We start from the raw sequence: 18,415 nt of genomic DNA on the forward strand, positions 1-18,415 counted from the left end.
CAGTAGAACATGTTCTTCTTTCCTAATAGTCTCATCTATGTGGAAATTCAAGACAAAAAAGAGATAAAGTTTCTATAAAATGTGGGATAGATAGTATAATTGGCTAAGACAGAAAAAATATAGAAATTTTATTTATTTATTCGTTTATTTATTTATTTATTTATTCATTCATTCATTCATTCATTCATTCATTCATTCATTCATTTATTTATTTGTATGCCGCCCCTGTCCGCAGACTCGGGGCGGCTAACAACAGTGGTAAAACAACATGAACAATCCAATTAATAAAAACAACTAAAAAACCCTTATTATAAAAAACCAAACATACACACAAACATACCATGCATAACTTGTAATGGCCTATAACATAACTTCTTGCAATAATATAATGAACTGTAATATATCTCAAATACAAAGTTACACTACTCTACTTCCTGTGTAAATGATTATAAATAGTATGTCTAATGAGGCATATGCTTATATATTCTTATATGTATATACTTATACATAATAGGAGTAAATATGAAATGAATAAAATAGCTGTTGAAATAAAAGATGATAATCCAATAGATTATAATTTATAACAAGATAAATTTTAGAATAAATAAATGTACAAAAGTTTAAACTAATAGTTAATAGGTCGTTAAACAAATAAGATTTCATTGCAAGGGTTTCTATTAGTCAGCGTTATTTATATAGTTGATTTTATATGATGTGAGTTTATTGTATTTATCATGTTTTTATATTGTTGTTTTGGTTTTTTCCGTTTATCTATTTTTGTTGAAGTATGTATACAATTTCTATGATTTTTTAAAAGGAAAACTCAATAAAATTATTTTTTAAAAAATACTCATCTATGATGGCAAACATTCTTAAAATTAAATTTGGAGTTCATTGTTCCTATATTTCCTGCAAAACATTCTATGTTAACACGTTAAATAGGTGTTATCTTTTGTTCTTTTACTGTGTTTCGTTCATCACACATTTTAAACTCAGGTTTTTAAAAATAACATATTAACTTGGAGATACCTTATAAACTAATTTCATTCTGATACTGAAAGTCTTGTTGTAAATAATGAATCCCATATTTGGAGAATGTGTTTTAAATTCTCCTTTTTCTTCTCTCTCGCCCCTCCATTAGCAAATAAGTTTTGTCCCTTGTGTGGTTAGGAGAAATCCACCTTTATTAAATATCCTGAGTTAACTCTCCTAGACGGCAAAGAAAAGGATAGAATTTCATAGACGAATGGATTGATCCATTGGTTAAAAGCTGGAAAATCAATTGACAATAAAACTTTTTAATCAACGGATGGGCCTGTTGAGTCCGAATATCAGTTTCCACCTGATCGATATTACAAAGTAATAATCTTGCTGCTCAAATTAATAAACATTGGTGGTAGGGAGAGACATAAAAATGAATGAGAGCTTTAACAAGCACACCCATTTGGGCAGCCGGTAGGAAATCAGACTGCACTGAATGTAGGCATGGGGAATATTTGATGATCCAGATGTTGTAGAATTGCAGTTCCCAGCAGCTGGCAATAGTGAGGAGTGCTGGGTTCAGCTACATCTAATGGGAGACTGTGAGTTCTGGTTTTGATGGATCTGTGGTGATCTCTGGGGCTTGGTTGATTCCGTGCAGATGTTCCATGACCCTAGGAGGCAACATCATCAGTGGTAGAAGAGAGTAGGGTTTGCAAAGGAGGTGGTGGTGGAGGAGGAGGAAGAAGAGGAGGAGAAGGAGGCGAAGAAGGAGGACTGTCAGATCCTTTGAGCTCTCTGAGCTTGGTTGATTTCATGCAGATGCTTCCTTGAGTCCAGAGCCATCGTCCAACCCAGCTTTGCACACATACAGAGAGAGAAGGGGGGAGGGAGAGAGAAAGAGAGATCTGATAAAAGTGTTGAGTTCAGTAGAAGTGACTTACAACATGAACTATTCAGTGATCTAAACCAGGCAGGATATGTGCACTGTATTGCAGGGTGAAACCAACACAGAAAAGCAGAGAATGGATCCAGCAGTGGTGGCTGGAAGGCTGAGACTCAAGCAGCCAAGAAGCCACCTTAAGGTCCCAGCCTTAAAGGTTTCCCAGAGCCCAGTAGGGACATTTAACTCATTCCTTTGTAAGGGTCCTTCCTTCCTTCCTTCCCTCTTTCTTTCTCCTTCTTTCCCTCCCTCCAACCCTCCCTTTTTCTTTCTTTCTTTCTTTCTTTTTCTTTCTTTCTCCTTCCTTCCCTCACTCCAACCCTCCCTCCCTCTTTCTTTCTTTCTTTCTTTCTTTCTCTCCTCCCTCCCTACCTCCTTTCTTTCTTTTTCTTTCTCCTTCCTTCCTTCCTCCCCTCTTTCTTTCTCCTTCATTCCCTCCCTCCAACCCTCCCTTTTTCTTTCTTTCTTTCTTTCTTTTTCTTTCTTTCTCCTTCCTTCTCTCCCTCCAACCCTCCCTCTTTCTTTCTTTCTTTCTTTTTTCTTTCTTTCTCCTTCCTTCTCTCACTCCAACCCTCCCTCCCTCTTTCTTTCTTTCTTTCTTTCTTTCTCTCCTCCCTCCCTCCCTCCTTTCTTTCTCTTTTTCCTTCCTTCCTTCCTTCTTCTCCTTTATTCTTTCCTTCCTTCTTTCCACCCTTCCTTCTTCCCCCCACTCCTCTCCATTTGTTTTTGTGTTACTATCTCTCATTCCTTCTGGCTCAATTGTAATTCAGTTCCTAGGCTAAAAACGAAATATGATCGCCACTATGAATAGTTGGGCAAGGCGGCATTTTTAGAAATAAAAAGAGGGGGGAGCAACATAGGGCCGTCGGGGCAAAGGGAGAAAGTCCTATTTGATATAGAGGAGAGGGGGCTTCCAGCCTTCCCATTTGTTCTTCCCCCTCCCCTTTGAAAACAAAAGCGGAGAGATTGAAATGGGTTGCAGGTCATTTGAAGTGGGGGGGGGGAGTTTAGCGACGAGGGAGGGGCGGAAAGGGCGGCCCAAGGTAATTTAGAAATTGGAGTTTTGTCCTTTGGAAGGAGCAGAAGATGAAACCTATTTCTGGGGATTCGTTGGGGAGATCTTTTAACACCTGAGACAACAGAGGGTTGAAGGGCGTTTGGTGCCGGGATTTTTGTGGGGAGAAATTAAAACGCTTTTGAAAAAAGAGAAGTGGGCTGAAGGGGGGGGGGGAGAACAAAAAGTACAAAAAAAATTGATTTGGAGACTTGGAAACTTAATTTGGAGATAATCAGGCCAGGGAAACGGGCATTCTTAACTAATAAGAAGCGGGCTATGTTTTTAAACAAAGATTATTAAAATCGGTAAATTACATATTCTGTCTCATTCCCTCTCTCGACGTTCTCCAAGGACAATGCAAAGAAAGGAAGGGAGGGAGGGAAGGAGGAAAAAAGAAAGAAAGGAAGGGAGGGAGGGAGGAAAAAAGAAAGGAAGAAAGGAAGGAATGAAGGAAGGAGAAGAAAGAAAGAGGGAGGGAAGGAGGGAGGGAAGGAAGGAAGGAAAGAGATGATATGTGGATGGAGATAGATAGATAGATGGATAGATAGATAGATAGATAGATAGAGATAGATAGATAGATAGATAGATAGATAGAGATAGATAGATAGATAGATAGATAGATAGATAGATAGATAGATAGATAGATAGATAGATAGATAGATAGATAGATATGAGAGAGGGCGAGAGAGAGCGAGAGAGAGAGCGACAGCTTCCAACTTTTGTCCCCAAACCTCGCCTTTACGAAATACTTCAGAATTTGGGAAGAGACGTTCGGTTCCTCGATTTGTAACCATTTCTCTTCTGCGATGGCCAGCCGACCTGACTATCGATTGCTTCCCGCGGACGGTTTCCAAGGGTTTGCTGCCAATTGGCTGCTCCTTGGTGGGTGGGAAGGGAAAGTTACACGGTGGGAAATTTTCAGCCAATGCGTCCAGGAAAGAAAATAGAGGCATATACTACGAGTGTTTGTGGAAAGGTGTTGCGGGTGTTGGTGCGCCAGATGTGAAATTCGCTGGCTGGGGAATTCTGGGAGTTGAAGTCCAAATTGAAGTTTCTCCGGAGTGAGTGAATGAATAAAACGCACCACTACGCGAATCTCTTATTTGCCTTTCCCCGATTCCCCCCCACCCCAAACCACCTCCACTCTCCCTGGGTTTGGTTATTCTATAAAGGTGGCCTGTATTGATCAGAGGAGAGAGTTTGGGGTGGTGGTGGTGTTAATTTGATTTTTTTTCCCAAGGAAGGAGAAAGGAAATATATGGATGAAGAAGGGAAGGGAAGGAAAAAGGAAAAGAAAAGGCGAAAAGAAAGGGAAAGAAAAGAGAAAAGAAGAAAAGAAAGGAAGGAAGAAGGAGAGGGGGAGGGAAAGGAAAGGAAGGAAAAAGAAAATAAAAGAAAAGAAAGGAAAGGAAGAATGAGAAAGGATGGGGAGGGAAAGAAAAGGGAAAGGAAAGGGAGATGAGCGAGGAGGGGAAGGAAAGAAGGAAAAAGGAAAGGAAAAATGAAAGGAAAGAGAAAAATAAAATAAAATAAAGGAAGAACGATAAGGGATGGGGGAGGGAAAGGAAAGAGACAGGAAAGGAAGATGGGCGAGAGGAAAGGAAGGAAAGGAAGGAAAGTAAAGGAAGGAAAGAAGGAAAGGAAAGGAATGAGAAAAAGAAAAGAAAGGAAGAAGAAGAAGGGAGGGAAAAGAAAGAAAGATGAGTTGGGTGAGGAAAGGAAAGAAGGAAAGCAAAAGAAAGAGAAAAAGAAAAGAAAAGAAAGGAAGAAGGGGAGGGAAAAGAAAGGGGAAGGAAAGAAGGAAAGGAAAGTTGTGGCGCTCGCAAGCGCATCTCTGCCTGCTCCTCCAGCGTCGAGCATGGAGATCTCCCGCCTTTCCTTCCCCGGCTGGAAGTGCGAGGGTGCCCCCCCCCGACCCCACCAACTTCCCAAGTCTTTCCCCCTCTCCTTCCCGTACGATCCATTCCCCCTTCAAGCTTCCCTCACCCCCGGCGAGCGCCTGTTTCTCCTCTCCGAGCATCGCAAAGCCACCCCCTCTCCTCGCCATCTCTTCCAGAAACCCCGTTCGGCTATTTTTTTAAAGGGGGGGGACCGAACACTCCCCCCCCCAAGCGAGGCAGGAATCCACAGCGGGAAAGAGAATTTTGCTTCCAACCCTCCCCCCCAACCTCCCTGTAGGAGAAGGGGAGGGGGCGTTGAGAGAAGGGGGTGGGAAAGAGTTTGGGGGGGGGCGGTTAGACAGGGATATTCTGCGGGCGGGAAAACCAGCTTCGAAATTCCCTTTCCAGGCTGTGACGAAGGCTGGCTAGGAGCAGGGGAACGAGCCAAGCCGGGGGTGGGTGGGGAGGGCTCGGTTCCTAGGAAAGCGGCCCCCTCCCTTCCCCACTTCCCTTCCATCTGGCTGGAGGTGGGCCGAAAACGGCAGGGGATGAACAACCCCTCCTTCGCTCGCTCGGCTACTCGGAAGTAAAGCGCGCGCAATTCAAAAAGGAGGCTTTTCTACCCACGAGAAAAGCTTCGGTGGCAAGCGACCCACGGTCTTTGGCCTTCGTTCCTTCTCCCAGATCGAGGAATCAGGGGCCGTCGCTCGAGTCCTGTCCCCCCACTCGCAACGGGCCAACGGACCTCCGCGTAATCTATCCTGGGTTTTTTGGCATTTTCAGTCGCTTTTAGGGAGCGGTTCCCTAAACCCGGCGATCCTGCGCGAAGATTGCAAGCGCGCAGCCGGCAGGGAGCCTTTTTTTGGGGGGGGGGCGTTGAGAAGGAGGCTGGAGAGAGAACCAAGTGGGGTGAAAGCTCCGCTCGTCATGCGCGGGAGGGGAGCCAAAACCTGGCCTCCTCCCCTCTTCCCACACACGCATATATACAATACAAACCAACCCCGAGGGTTTCCAAGCGCTTGGACCGCGAGCCAAAGGCGCGCAGGAGAGTGGAGGAGCTAGCCGCCTTTGAAGTGGATCGAGCGCAATATCCCAAACTGAAAGAATAGGCAACGGAACGAGGGATGTCTAAGCGAGTTGCGCCCTTGGCGCATCCGTCCCAAACCCACTCCGGAATGCCATTGGAACAAAACCCGCGCAAAGTTTCGAGCCACAAGGCGGGGAAGGGGGCGACCGACAGCCTCTTTTTCCCCCTCGATCCGTCTCTGCCGAAGGGTGTCTTTAAATATTCAGAGCAAAAATAATAGCGTCGGGAATTCGGGTTTATTATCGTCATTTTTCAAACCTCTGCCTGCCCGAAAGGCGGCCTTCGTTTCGTCTCTGGGTCGAAACTCGATCCCTTGTGTCAAAAGACCACAACAGCGAGTTGCGGGTGAGGATTTAGGCTAGGAAGCGAGTCCGTCCACGCGTGGGAATGCTGAACTGGACGCGCGCTATCCAGCACCGCGCCTTCGTTTGAACGGTTTTCGAATCGCCCCGCTTCTACCGCCTTTGCAACGCCCCCTCCCACAAAATTTATTATTTATTATTTATTTATTCAATTTTTTTTATGCCGCACTTCTACTTAGACTCAGGGCGGGGTACAACAGGTAAACAATAGCACTTTTGAACAGAGCCGGCAATATTGCCCCCACAATCCGGGTCCTCATTTTACCCACCTCGGAAGGATGGAAGGCTGAGTCAACCTTGAACCAGTGATGAGATTTGAACCGCTGACCTACAGATCTACCAGTCAGCTTCAATTGCCTGCAGTACAGCACTATACCTGCTGCGCCACCCCGGCTCTTCTACACGCGTGTTGGGATAAACGCCCACCCCCGCGGACACCGTGACCTCCGTTGGTGGGGAGGGGGCTACGGGGCTACACAACTGCAGAAAAAATTAGGAGAATAGATTTCGTCTATTTCGCAGGCGTTAGAGGCGATGCATAATTCTGAGACGAAAGTTTCGCCTTTTGGCCCGTTTCGCTTCAGTCCGGCTAGCATTTTTAGTTTGTGCGCGTATTCGCACTCGGTGTACGCGTATTCTTCTATTTGTGTGAAAGGCAATGCCGAAACTTCACACGAGTTCTTTGCCCCATTTCGCAGAATTTGCCCATTTCGCCCCAGGGTGAAAATCCCGCACGTGTGGATCTACAGTTTATTTCCGTGTTTGATTGGAGTGGAGAGAAAACTCCTCTACAATCTTGTGTAAAAGGAACAAAAAATACACAAGGGTTAAGCCTCTGACCCACCTGGGCAGAAGTTCGCAAATTCGGTACTTGTAACGAACCCCACCCAAAAAACGTGGAGAAAGCGGGCCACAGTTTCGCAGCTGGCTCGTTTGCTTGTTGCTCCATTGAACTGGAAATGAAATCGGTCCCTAATCACCAGTGTACAAGCTGACACGCGGGAGACACCAGCCGCTTCCGTCACCAGAAACAGAAAGCTGGTTTGTTTAAACCCAGTTTCCCGTCTCCCGTGACGCACGTGTGAACGCCGCGCCCCTATGTCAATCCGTTTGCTTGTTGACTCGAGTCTCTCGAGATGGTTATAATAACCGACCCGAGTTTTGGATCACCGGCCTAACACCCTGAATCAAAGAACGAACCTAAAACGGGCCTTTCCCCCCCCTTCGCGACCCATTCGAGGCCATGCCAAAAACGCCGTTTTCCTAAACCGGATTATAAAAACTCCGTTTAAATACGCCTGATGCGCCTTTTTGGAAAAGACCTGCTTAAAAGCTAGTCGGGCCGCTGGTTTCACAGGACAGGAATACACGTGTAAATGACATATTTCGGGTCGGGTGGGACAGGATGGGGTGGGTCGGTCTTGTTACAAAGCAAGGAGATGGAATTGTGCCTTTTAGAAGAATTTGGACAAAGCGTTTCTTAGATTAGCGCGCGTCCGCTCATTTTCTCCTCTGGTCAAGTTTTAACAGTTCCCTCGTTGAAAGAAAGGAGTTTCATTGCCTCTTTTTTTTCCCTGGGCGACCCTCCCCATCTTTCAACTCCTACTACCCAGACAGAGGGTACCTCCAAATCCACCCGCGAGGCGAGCGTAAAAGTTTGTTGGTCCTTTTTTGCTGGGCCGGTTGGGAAGGTGTAAGAGCCACCGGTGCGCCAGGCCGGGCCATCTCTCGGCTCCTGGTCGGCAGAGGTCAATCCTTGCAAACCTCCCCACCCTCAAAAAAAATTCCTTCCGTCTCCATTTCTCAAGGAAATGGTCCCCGCAAGGCTACCCACTAGGCGCTCAGGCTCGCAAGTTCTTGACGCACCGGGGTTCGCTGTTGGCGGATCTGATTTCCCCTGAATTTGGGGAAACTTTGCGCTCCCTCCCCCGCCCGAATAGGGACACCCTAAAGGTCATGGAGACAGCCCAGTTCCCCCGCGGGTCACTCTTGCCAGGGGAGAGGGAAGGAAGCGGTTTCGGATGAAGCCCTCGGTCGGATCGCCAAGAGGCGATCTTGGCTATAAATCAGAAACCCAGCAGCGCTTTTTGAGGGGATCGGCTCGGCTCCTTTCCAGGAATGCCACCCGAATTTTAGGAGGGGGGGGGGTAAAGGGAGAGGGGCAGAGATGACAAATCAGCTTTCAGCAGAGTGGAAATCCGGGCGCTGGAGGGGAGGGAGGGGGGACAGAGGTGCAAAGAATGGGAGGGGCTCTGGGCTTCTCCGGACGGAATCCCATCTGCCCCTCCCCCCAACGGTAGAGGGGATGAAGGCGGCAAAGGCAGGTCGTTCCTTTGGGCCGGGAAGGGGGGGGGGGGAGGCTAAGCTCGGATGATAAAAATGAAAGTGGGCCGGGAGAGGAAGAACGGGAAGATGCGGAGGAAAAGTTGAAAAGGGAAAGAGGGGGGGGGCGCACATTGCTTTTTGGTATATAAGGAACAGGATTGGAAACTTTTTTCAGTTTGGGAGAAATGAAGAGTAAAATTCGGGAAGGAAGGAGGGAGGGAAGGAAGGGAGGGAGGGAAGGAAGGATGGAAGAAAGGAAAGGAGATGGGAAGGAAGGAGATGGGAGGTAAGGAAGGAAGGAAAGAAAGAAGGAGGGAAGGAAGGAAGGAGGGAAGGGAGGGAAGGGAGGAAGGAAAAAGGAGGGATGGAAGGATGGAAGAAAGGAACGAAGGAGATGGGAAGGAAGGAGATGGGAGGTAAGGAAGGGAAGGAAAGAAGGAAGGAAGGCAGGGAAGGGAGGCGATGAGAAGGAAGGGAGGGGAAAGGGAAGGAAAGAAGACAGAAGGATGCTAGAAAAAAGCTGGAAAGGAGAAAGAAAAAAAACGCACAATAACAAAACAGCGTAGAAGTTTTAAAAAAGTGAAAAACTGGAAAAGAGCAAAAGAAAGCGCTCCGCGAGGACCACAAAAGGGCCCGAATGAAGAGCGTCCCTTTCCAGCGGCTTGTAGGGCCTCTCCCCCGAGACCCCGCCCACACGCCCCGGGCCCCGCCTCCCCTGTCCCCAGGATTCGTCCCAGGAGACCAGCTCGCTGGTTTCCGCCACCCGAGACTGATTCCCCCCACAGCCAACCGGAGCCGCTTCTGCCTGGGAGAAAGCCCGCCCCTCCCCAGCTCGCTCGGAGGAGGGAGCGGGTTAGGAAGGGAGAGAAAGAGAGAAAGAGAGAGAGAGAGGGAGAGAGGGAGGAAGTAAGGAAAGAAGGAAGGAAGGAAAGAAAGAAAGAAAGAAGGACGGAAGGAGAAAAAGAAAGACAGAAAGAGAAAGAAAGAAGTGGAGAGGGAGGAAGGAGAAGAAAGAAGGAAGGAAGATGGGATAGAAGCAAGGGAAGTAAAGGAAGGAGAAAAAGAAAGAAAGGAATGAAGGAAGAAAAGAGAAAAGAGAAAAGAAGGAGATGGGAAGGAAGGAAGGAGGAAAGAAAGAAAGAAAATAAAAATGAAAGAAGGGGATGGGAAGGGAGGAAAATCGGACGAGGCGTTTTCCGATTTTGGCCTCTTTTTCTTCCCTTCCCCCCTGCTCCAAAGAGCCCCGTTGAGGGGGTTTGGGGGTTGAGAAGTTGAACCCCCACTTCCCCTCCTTGTCTCCCCTCCTTGCAGCTGGAGAAGGTCCCCTCTCTCTGTCTCTCTATACCCCCGAATAGACCACCTCCCCATCCCCCAGATCTTTGGGGTGGGGGCGCGCCGGGGTGCAAGGCATCTCCGCCCAGCGAGAAGGAACCGGCTGGATCATCGCTCCGGCCAGATCCCGCGATCCCAGCCGGGCTTTCTAGGAAAAGTCAAAAGTCCTGGAGTCTCCGGGAGGCCCTTTGGCGAGGAAAAGAGAGAGAGGGCGGGGTGGTGGTGAAAGATGAAGGGGATTCCTCCCCCCCACCCCACATTCCCCCTCTTCCTCCTCCAGGCCCGGCAGTCCTGGCCGGAGGTTGCAAAACGGGGTTCCGGGTTCGAAACCTGCGCTCACCCCCACCCTGCATCCTAGACGCCCAGAGACTTTAGGGAGTTGGGCGGCATATACATTAAACTAACAACAACAACAATAATAATAATAATAATAATAACAACAACAACAATAATAATAATAATATCAACAACGATAATAAATAGTAATAATTATAGTCATAGTAACGATAGTGGTGATAGTAATAATAATGATAACGATAGTAATAATAATGATAGTGGCAGTAATAATAATGGTAGTGATAGTAATAATAATAGTAATATTAGTAATAATGATAGTGATAGTAATAGTAATAATGACAGCGGCAGTAATAATAATAATGACAGTGGTAGTAATAATAATGGTAGTGATAGTAACAACAACAACAATAATAATAATAATAATAATAATAATAATAATAATAATAATAATCTCCCCCCCCCCCAAAAAAAAGTGCTTGGTGTTCAATTCGCTCCTAAACAAAAACTTCAAAACGAAACAAAACCAGAATACCCCCAGCTGCAAAGAAAACGGGAGGAAGACAGAAGAAAGCAACTTTCCTGCACTTCTCCCCTCCCTCTGAAAAAAGGACCCGCAAAAGTTGGAGAAAGGGGGGGCGCCTCTTGCAGCGCATTCCTCTAGTAACAGGCCCGGCGAGTTGCTAAGATGGTTAACCAAAAAAAAGCAACAACCCCCAAACAAAAAAAAACTCAGAAAAACACACAACTGTATCCAAACAGCTTTTTTTTTCTGGCAGGGAGGGGCGGGCGATTGGTCCCGCGACCCGGGTCGCCTGATTGGGCGGTCGCCCCGGGAGCGACAGGGACCTCCGCCCAATCAGCGGCTAATTGATTAAGGCGAGCGGGTTTGAACAGAGCTGGCCCCGTGCCAATCGCCTTTTTTTTTTTTTTGGCAAAGCCTCCCCCCCCCCAGCGGTATGATTAATCGCGGTGCATTATTGATAATCACAATTATCGCAGGACACATGCGCGGTGCGCGGAGGATCGGGCCAGCCGGAGGAGGAGGAGGAGGAGGGAGGGGAAGAGCTAAGAGGAGGAGGAGAGGGGGGGGGGGGGCAGGCTGGATTTCCGTAATTTTGAGAAGATTTTTTTTTGGTAATTTTTTATTCGGCCCCAGCTGATGTTTGAGCCAGCATGTCGCGGAGGAAACAGGCGAAGCCGCAGCATTTCCAATCCGACCTCGAGCTGGCCTCGCAAGCTCCGCGCAACGGTGAGAGGGGGCCTGGATCGGGGAGGGGGGGGCATCCGAGGCGGGGGGGGTCTCTCATTTCGGGGGGGGGGAGAGGAGGCCAAAGAGAGAGCGAGAGAGGGAGCGCGCAAATCCTGCCTCGTTACCTGGGGGCATTTTTTTTGCAAGGGGAGGTTTAGCTTAAGGGGGGGTGTCCTGCCCAAGACATCGCCACCGCCCCCCCCCCCCGCTCTCCCCGAGGATCTCCAGTGGGCGATCTGCCTTCCTGCTCAGAAGCCAGCTTTCCCACTCTCTTCCACCGCCCCCCTCATCAAACAACACATTTTTCTTCGCTCCGAATTTTGCCCCAAGAAAACGCAAAGAAACTTACCTACTTTGGGAAGGGGGGGGGGGACTTTAAGAGAAGGATGGAAAGACGGCCGACGGGAGGAGGGCAGGGGGGGACACAGCAAAATAGGGAGGAAAATAAAACCTGGCTTCTCCGCCCCCCGGGAGGGCTGTCTGGGTGGGGGAGAAAGTGAAGGGACCCGCACGAAGTTGTTCCTTTGGAGAGGTTTTTGCCTCGCGCCTATCGTTTCTCGGGCTCTCCTTTTATTACTCTCCGTCCCTTTCTTCCTTCGTTCCCCCCTCCACCTGCCCCCTCCCCCGGTCTAGCTCTGACTGGATCCTTTTTGCCGATCTGGCCAAGCCGAGAACCGGATCTCCCACCGTTTTCCCCACGCCGCTTTCTCCCCCCCCTTCGACCCAGGGACCTACCGCCGCGCGCACTCAATAACTCCAAAGCCGAGTTTGGGGAGGGAAGGAAAGACCCTTAGGGAAAAGGCGCTGCAGGACCCAGAGTTTTTTTGGGGGGGGATCTGATTCTATGAACCCCCTCCCCTCCAACTCCTCCTCAGGATTTTTCTTTCTTTGCGGGAGGGACGAGAGTGGGGGGTGACAGAAATGATCCGGGAGTGACTGACTCTTTCGCGCAAAAAATAAAAGAGCTTTCTTCCCAATCTACCCACCCACCCTTCTCTCGGACTGCCTTCCTGCCTTTCCCTCGCCGCCACCCCCACTCCACGCAAAAAAAAAAAAATAGGGAGAAAACACCCACACGCAGCAAAACGCCCACGGTCCCCCTCCCCCCGGCAGCGGCGCGTAAAATCTATTTCGCTAAAAAAACCCCCAAAAATTAGAGAAAGACGAGCGCGGCATTTTTCGGTTCCCTCCGGCGCAGATGGGTGAGTGGCGATTCGTTTGCCGGCTTTTTTTTTCTTCCCTTAGCTTTGCGCGGCATCCACCAGCGCCGGAAAGTTTCCCAGCCGGCCAGCTCTCCCCTTTCTTCCCACTGCCACCATCCCTCTCTCCTTCTCTTCCTCCCCGCCTCTCCCTTTCTCTCTCTCTCTCTTTCTCCTTCCTCCTCTCCTCTCTCTCTAAATCTTGCGCGCAATCCTCGCTTTGCAGTCTGCTCTGAAGGGAAAGAAAAGAACTCCGGCGCGCTTCGCGGACACCCGGCCATCGTGGGAATCTGAGAAAGTTGCGCGGGGAAGGGCGGGGGGCGCGGCGGCCCAGAGAAAGGGTTTTCCTGGCAATCTAACCGCACTCCTCGAGAGTTGGGGAGTGGGCGTCGGGCGATGCGGATCTTTATTATTATTATTATTATTTTAAAAACTTTTCTCGAGAGCCGAAGCGCCTCGGCATCGGATCGCGCGCGCGCAGGGAAAGTGGGAAGGGAGCGAAGCGTGGCAAGAGGCTAAACGAGCGTAAAGGCGTATTTCTGAGTGATGGGGTGGGAAATACAGCAAGAAAAGAGGAGAAGCTGGGACCGAGAGACCTCTTTCTCCTCTTTTTTCTTCTTCGTTTCTTTTTTCTATCCACGACGATTTCACGAGCGGCTCCGAGAATCCGACGAAGTTATATTTTCCTCCGCTCTGGAGAAAGAAACGCGGAATAATAATAATAATAAAAGGTGATCTCGTTGGTTCCAAAAGTTGACGATCTCTTTGGTTTGTTGTTTGGTTTAGATCTCTTTCTCCATTTGTTTGTTAGTATGTTCTGCTAATCCGCGCGAAAGTTGCGAAGAAACTTGGGTGGGTTAATATGAAAGGCGATTGGAAAGGACGGCAGGACGGGGCCGAAACTCCCAACTTGTTTCGGCTCCTTGGGAAAGTCTCAAGGTTGAAGTGGCGCAGAATATTTTTTTTAAAAAAACTCCGGCTTTTCCGAAACACTTTTTTTGTTGTTGTTGGAGGAGAAAATAATCTTGTGGATCTCCAGGCCAGGCTTGAAAGTATTGTGCGGATCCTCTCTTTTTCCCTTTCTCTACAGACCTCTTTTAAAATAAATACATACGCTTTGTTTCTATATTTATTCTGTGAGCCACCCTGAGTTTTCAGAGAAGGGCGGCATACAAATATAATAATAATAATAATAATAATAATAATAATAATAATAATAATAATAATAATAATAATAATAATGTACTTTCCTCCGCCGTTGTTCTCCTGTATCTAGGAATGCCTGCAAGTTTCTGAGGTGCAGGGGGTTGTATCTGCTTAGGCACATATACAAAGGTTAAATTGTGTTTAAACTGAGATTAGCAGTTGAGGGTGGGAGGTGAAAAGAGAGGGGGGGGGTCAGAAAGAGGCCGAGGTGGAAATGATAATTTCTCTTGTTTGGGATGTGTACAGAAAGTCTCCTACTAGGCCAGTGGTTTTAAAACTTCCTGGCATTTGTGTTAATATAGTTGGATGCAGTACTTTCAATTCATATTTGTATCTTTATAGCTCTACAAATCTCTCTACAGTATCTATCTATCTATCTATCTATCTATCTATCTATCTATCTATCTATCTATCTATCTATCTCTCTCTCTCTCTCTCTCTCTCTCTCTCTCTCTCTCTCTCTATCTATCTATCTATCTATCTATCTCTCTCCACACGCAGGCATACAATCATACATACATAACACAAATACATAACTCGGATCATTTTGCTTTTGGACTTCTTTTGTAAGGGGAAAATGTTCCTTCCACTATCTGATATATATTCATATATATCTATCTATATCTTTATCTATCTATCATCTATCTATCTATCTATCTATCTATCTATCTATCTATCTATCTTCATACATACACACACAATATTCAAAGCAGCATGAAGCCAACATGATGCTTGATGATGGCAAATGTGATTTCGCCAAAATGTCCCATAGACACTCCAAATATTACACAGGGTAAAACCCGAACTCAGAACAATCTACATACATATACCCGTGAAAATCTAGGAAAACAAATATATATACATATCTATCCTCAACTGTGCCATTTAACATTTTACATAGACTCGCACAAACACACACAAAATCATAGTTGGTAAACAATGTCTCCCAGCATCCAAAGTTTTCGGCCTCCTTGCCAGCCAGAAGGATAAGAGGGATGTGTTTGTGTGTGTGTGAGTGTGTGTTGTATTCCTATCATTCTCCATCTTTCACACTGTATCCCTCCCTCTTTTCATGAGGTTCAAGAGGTTTGGAAAAGTTTGGGAACTAACTCAGCCACTCCAAAATTTGGGAGCAAGTCAAGGCTATTTTTTTCTTTCATGAAAAATGCTTCTTTAAAAATTATTGCGTCTTGTTTTTCAAAAAAACCCACCATTTTTTATTTTTTATTTAGAAAAAAAAGACAGTTATTTTTCTATAACTTCTCAAATCCTTGGCAGACATTGGGAGCATTTGGATACATTTTTGAGCACTTTTTTTGGGAGAATGAGACAGCCCTTTAAGTTGGGCTAGAAAAAGATATTTCCCATGTATTCACTGCTGTGTTTGTCTCTAAACCCAGGTATAAATTTCAGTAGAATACTTGAAGTCGTGCTCCTTTGTTGAGGGGTGCTTTCTCCAAAAGATCTTGCAACAAAAGAATTATCTGATCTTCAAACTGAATCAAACTCTTCTTTTGAGGAAGATCTTGGTTTCATACCCGTTCCATCCTGAATTTCTAAAGATCTTTCTTTTTTTCTTTCTTTCTTTTGCTCTCTCTCTCTTTCTCTTCTTTCTTCTTTCTTTTTCATGCTTCTCTTTAGGCCTTGGCAGGATGTTCAATTTGTTAGCCATATCCCTCCCCTTATACTTTAAAGTCGGGATTCAGGTTTGCTATGAAGAAAAAAGTAATTTTATCTCTCCAGGCCTTTCCTGTTCAGTGATGTGCTGGAGTGGGGTGGGGGGAATCATCAGTTTTAATCAAAACACATTGATATAGAGGGAAAGGACAATTCAGTTTTCTTAGTTGCTGACTTTTTTCAATTAAATAATCCTTCCTTCCTTCCTTCCTTCCTTCCTTCCTTCCTTCCTTCCTTCCTTCCTTCCTTCCCGAAAGAGCAGTGAGTTTCAGAAATGTGTCTCTCCTTTTCTCCTCCTCCCAGTAACTCTGTTGCCAGCAGTACATCTAGTTTACTACTGCCTTACATAGTTCGGCTAAGTTGCCTGGAGGCAATGCTTTGTAATAGTGTTAACAGGATTGTAATAATAGTATACAGTGGATGGACTTTGGTGAACGCCATCTGTCAAGGCAATTTGCTTTTGCATTTGATCTATTTTTCAGGAACATACATTTTAGGAAACTGTGTGTAGCCTACAGTCAAGAGTATCAAAGTGAGATTAGGTGGGGGTAATTAAAAGCTAACCTCAATAGCTGTTTAAAAAAAACCCAATATATTATTTATTACAAAGCAGAATGGTCTCTTCATTTCATGATTTGGGGTTTTTATGCACAATCTCAGGTGTTTGAAAGTTTTTTGGCCTGTATGATTTTGTTCTCCTGTTTTTCTCCCTATTTTTTTTCCACCTCTTCATTTAGTGGTAGAAGAGAAGCAAACATTTGAAATTTTAAAGTATATTCAACAAGTTATACCTTGCTAGTGGGAATATACACAAAATTCTGCTATGTTGGGGGGGTTTTTTTAAATTAAAAAATAAGGTTATTATTTCATAATTACTTTCCTGGGAGGAAAACTCCGATTAGAACTTACTACTGAGTCAAATATGCAGACTCATAGAGTAATTCTGCAACTTATTGAGATTCCAGATATATATTTTTTGAGCTGTGCTTTTTTCCTGCAGTTTCTTAAAAATGTGTGCTACAAAAATATGGGTTCTTGCAGAATTATTCTACAAGTGTGGGAGAAAGTACACATATCTAGAGAGTGTAAGACGTGAAGATTTCCCTTCTTCTATGCAAAATATTAGAAACTCTTATGATTTCATATTTTAATACCTTCTTATTTCACCTGTGCCAGTCCTGCCCAAGTTACAATTCTGCTTTCAGTGTAATCCATTTTTTTAATTAAAAAAAAAAGGCTGGTTCTTGTTATGATTAGATATTCTTCCAAAGATCTATTGCTGCAATTAGTTGACATTTTCCATCTTTCAGACAGAAACTTCAAAAGCAACTTGGTTTGATATGGCAGGATTAACTTGTTTTAATGGCCCTTTGTGCTTCTACCTAGAGGTAAATAATTTTTTTAATGGCTATGCTTTTTAAAATGTTTTTTCAATGGAGAAAACATGCTTCTATTTCAGTTTAAAAGTTTTGTGTGGGGAAAAAGATAACTTGACATTCTCAAAATTTCCAAACTTTCCTTATTGTTCGGTGGCTTTTTCCTCTGCAAACTTCATTTAATTTTCGGGGCGATGATCTCAAAGAGGCTGTTTCACAAACAGATCCTCTTTCTCTAGCTACCCCCTCCCCACAAACTCCATACCCCCTCCCCCACCTTCCATCATATTTACACTTCTGGCTGTTTTGCTTGATAAGTTCCTTCAAAAAAAAGGGGGGGAAGTGTCCCGTGCATAAATGTTGGTGTTTTATCAGAGCAGCAAATCCAACGGAACAGATAAAAAGAAAAGGAAGAAGCAAATTGGAATTGGGGAGGGGGTAATGGTGGGATTGAAAAAGGGGGGGAAAGAAAGAGAAAGAATGAAAGAGAGAGAGAAAGATAGGAAGGAAGGCAAAAAGAAAAATAAGGAAAGAAAGAGAGAGAGGAAGAAAGAGAAAGAGAGAGAAAGAGAGGAAGGAAGGAAAGAAGGAAGAAAAAAGAAAAAAAGAGAAAGAAATATAGAAAGAAAGAAAGAAAGAAAGAAAGAAAGAAAGAAAAACAAGGCCAAAAAAGTGTCAGTCCAGTCTGGCCTCTTCATCTAAGTTCTGGAAGCGTTGGTAGAAACCACCACTTGGATTCTGGAACTGGGCTGGGCTGGAGAAAAAGGAAGAAACTGGCCAAGGTAAATGGGACCAACTGGAGCTAGGGAGCAGTGAAGAGTTCAGATGTTTTAACCTTTGCCGGCTTCCTTCCCAGCCAAAGGTGACAAAGTTCAGATCACAATCCTCCCTTCAATCTCTCAGCTGCTGACCTCCAAATAGACTTTTGCCAGTCACTTAGCAGGAAGTAGGTAGTTGATTTTAGCTTCACCTTATCAGCTCCGGCTTCTTTTGACTAACTCTTATTCCCTTGTTATGCCTCTGGATATCGGACCCCCAAAGAGAAGATTGACAGGCGATTGTAGCAGCTCCATAGTTGAGGGGGGGTGTGTTTCCCCCTGTGTTTTTGCACCTTTCCGCCACCATCAGATGAGCGGAATTTAGTTTCTTGCTCTTTGACCAATGTTTACGGAGCTGAAATTGAAGTATGAGGTCTATCTATTCCCCCCCCCCAATTTATTTTGGGGCCTGCCCTGGTGAAACTCTTCTTAAGTTTGAAGGTGGGGGGCAGAAGGGGGGGGAGAGAAAAACTGTTGCAAGTGAACCCCACCACCTAGTGTTCATTTTTCTCCCCTTCCTTCTGAAGAATGAATCAATTCTTTTATCGTTTTCTTTTAAGAAAAATAATCATGGATCTGATTTGTTACTTCGTTTTGTAACCGAAATGCATTTGTTGTTATTTTTG

At 45.7% G+C, this 18,415-nt stretch overlaps 1 protein-coding gene and 1 long non-coding RNA gene across 3 annotated transcripts in view; one reads left to right on the plus strand and one right to left on the minus strand.

The window, feature by feature from the left end:
- On the minus strand, window positions 1-12,137 carry LOC139171767 (uncharacterized). The gene is made up of 3 exons (XR_011559802.1): window positions 11,863-12,137; window positions 1,030-1,839; window positions 1-35 (listed from the first exon to the last, which is right to left on the minus strand). It is a non-coding gene; the product is annotated as an uncharacterized lncRNA (long non-coding RNA).
- Window positions 11,311-18,415, plus strand: part of SALL1 (spalt like transcription factor 1) — a 27,719-nt gene continuing 20,614 nt past the window's right edge. The window contains exon 1 of one of the 2 annotated variants that reach the window (XM_070760185.1): window positions 11,311-11,513. In XM_070760185.1, the coding sequence (XP_070616286.1) occupies window positions 11,438-11,513 (76 nt within the window). In that variant the 5' untranslated portion in view covers window positions 11,311-11,437. Of the gene's footprint in view, window positions 11,514-12,693; window positions 12,716-18,415 lie in introns of those variants that run through there. The other variant, XM_070760186.1, reaches the window with a different exon arrangement.

Source organism: Erythrolamprus reginae, chromosome 9, assembly GCF_031021105.1.
Source record: "Erythrolamprus reginae isolate rEryReg1 chromosome 9, rEryReg1.hap1, whole genome shotgun sequence".
Classification (NCBI taxonomy): Eukaryota; Metazoa; Chordata; class Lepidosauria; order Squamata; family Dipsadidae; genus Erythrolamprus; species Erythrolamprus reginae.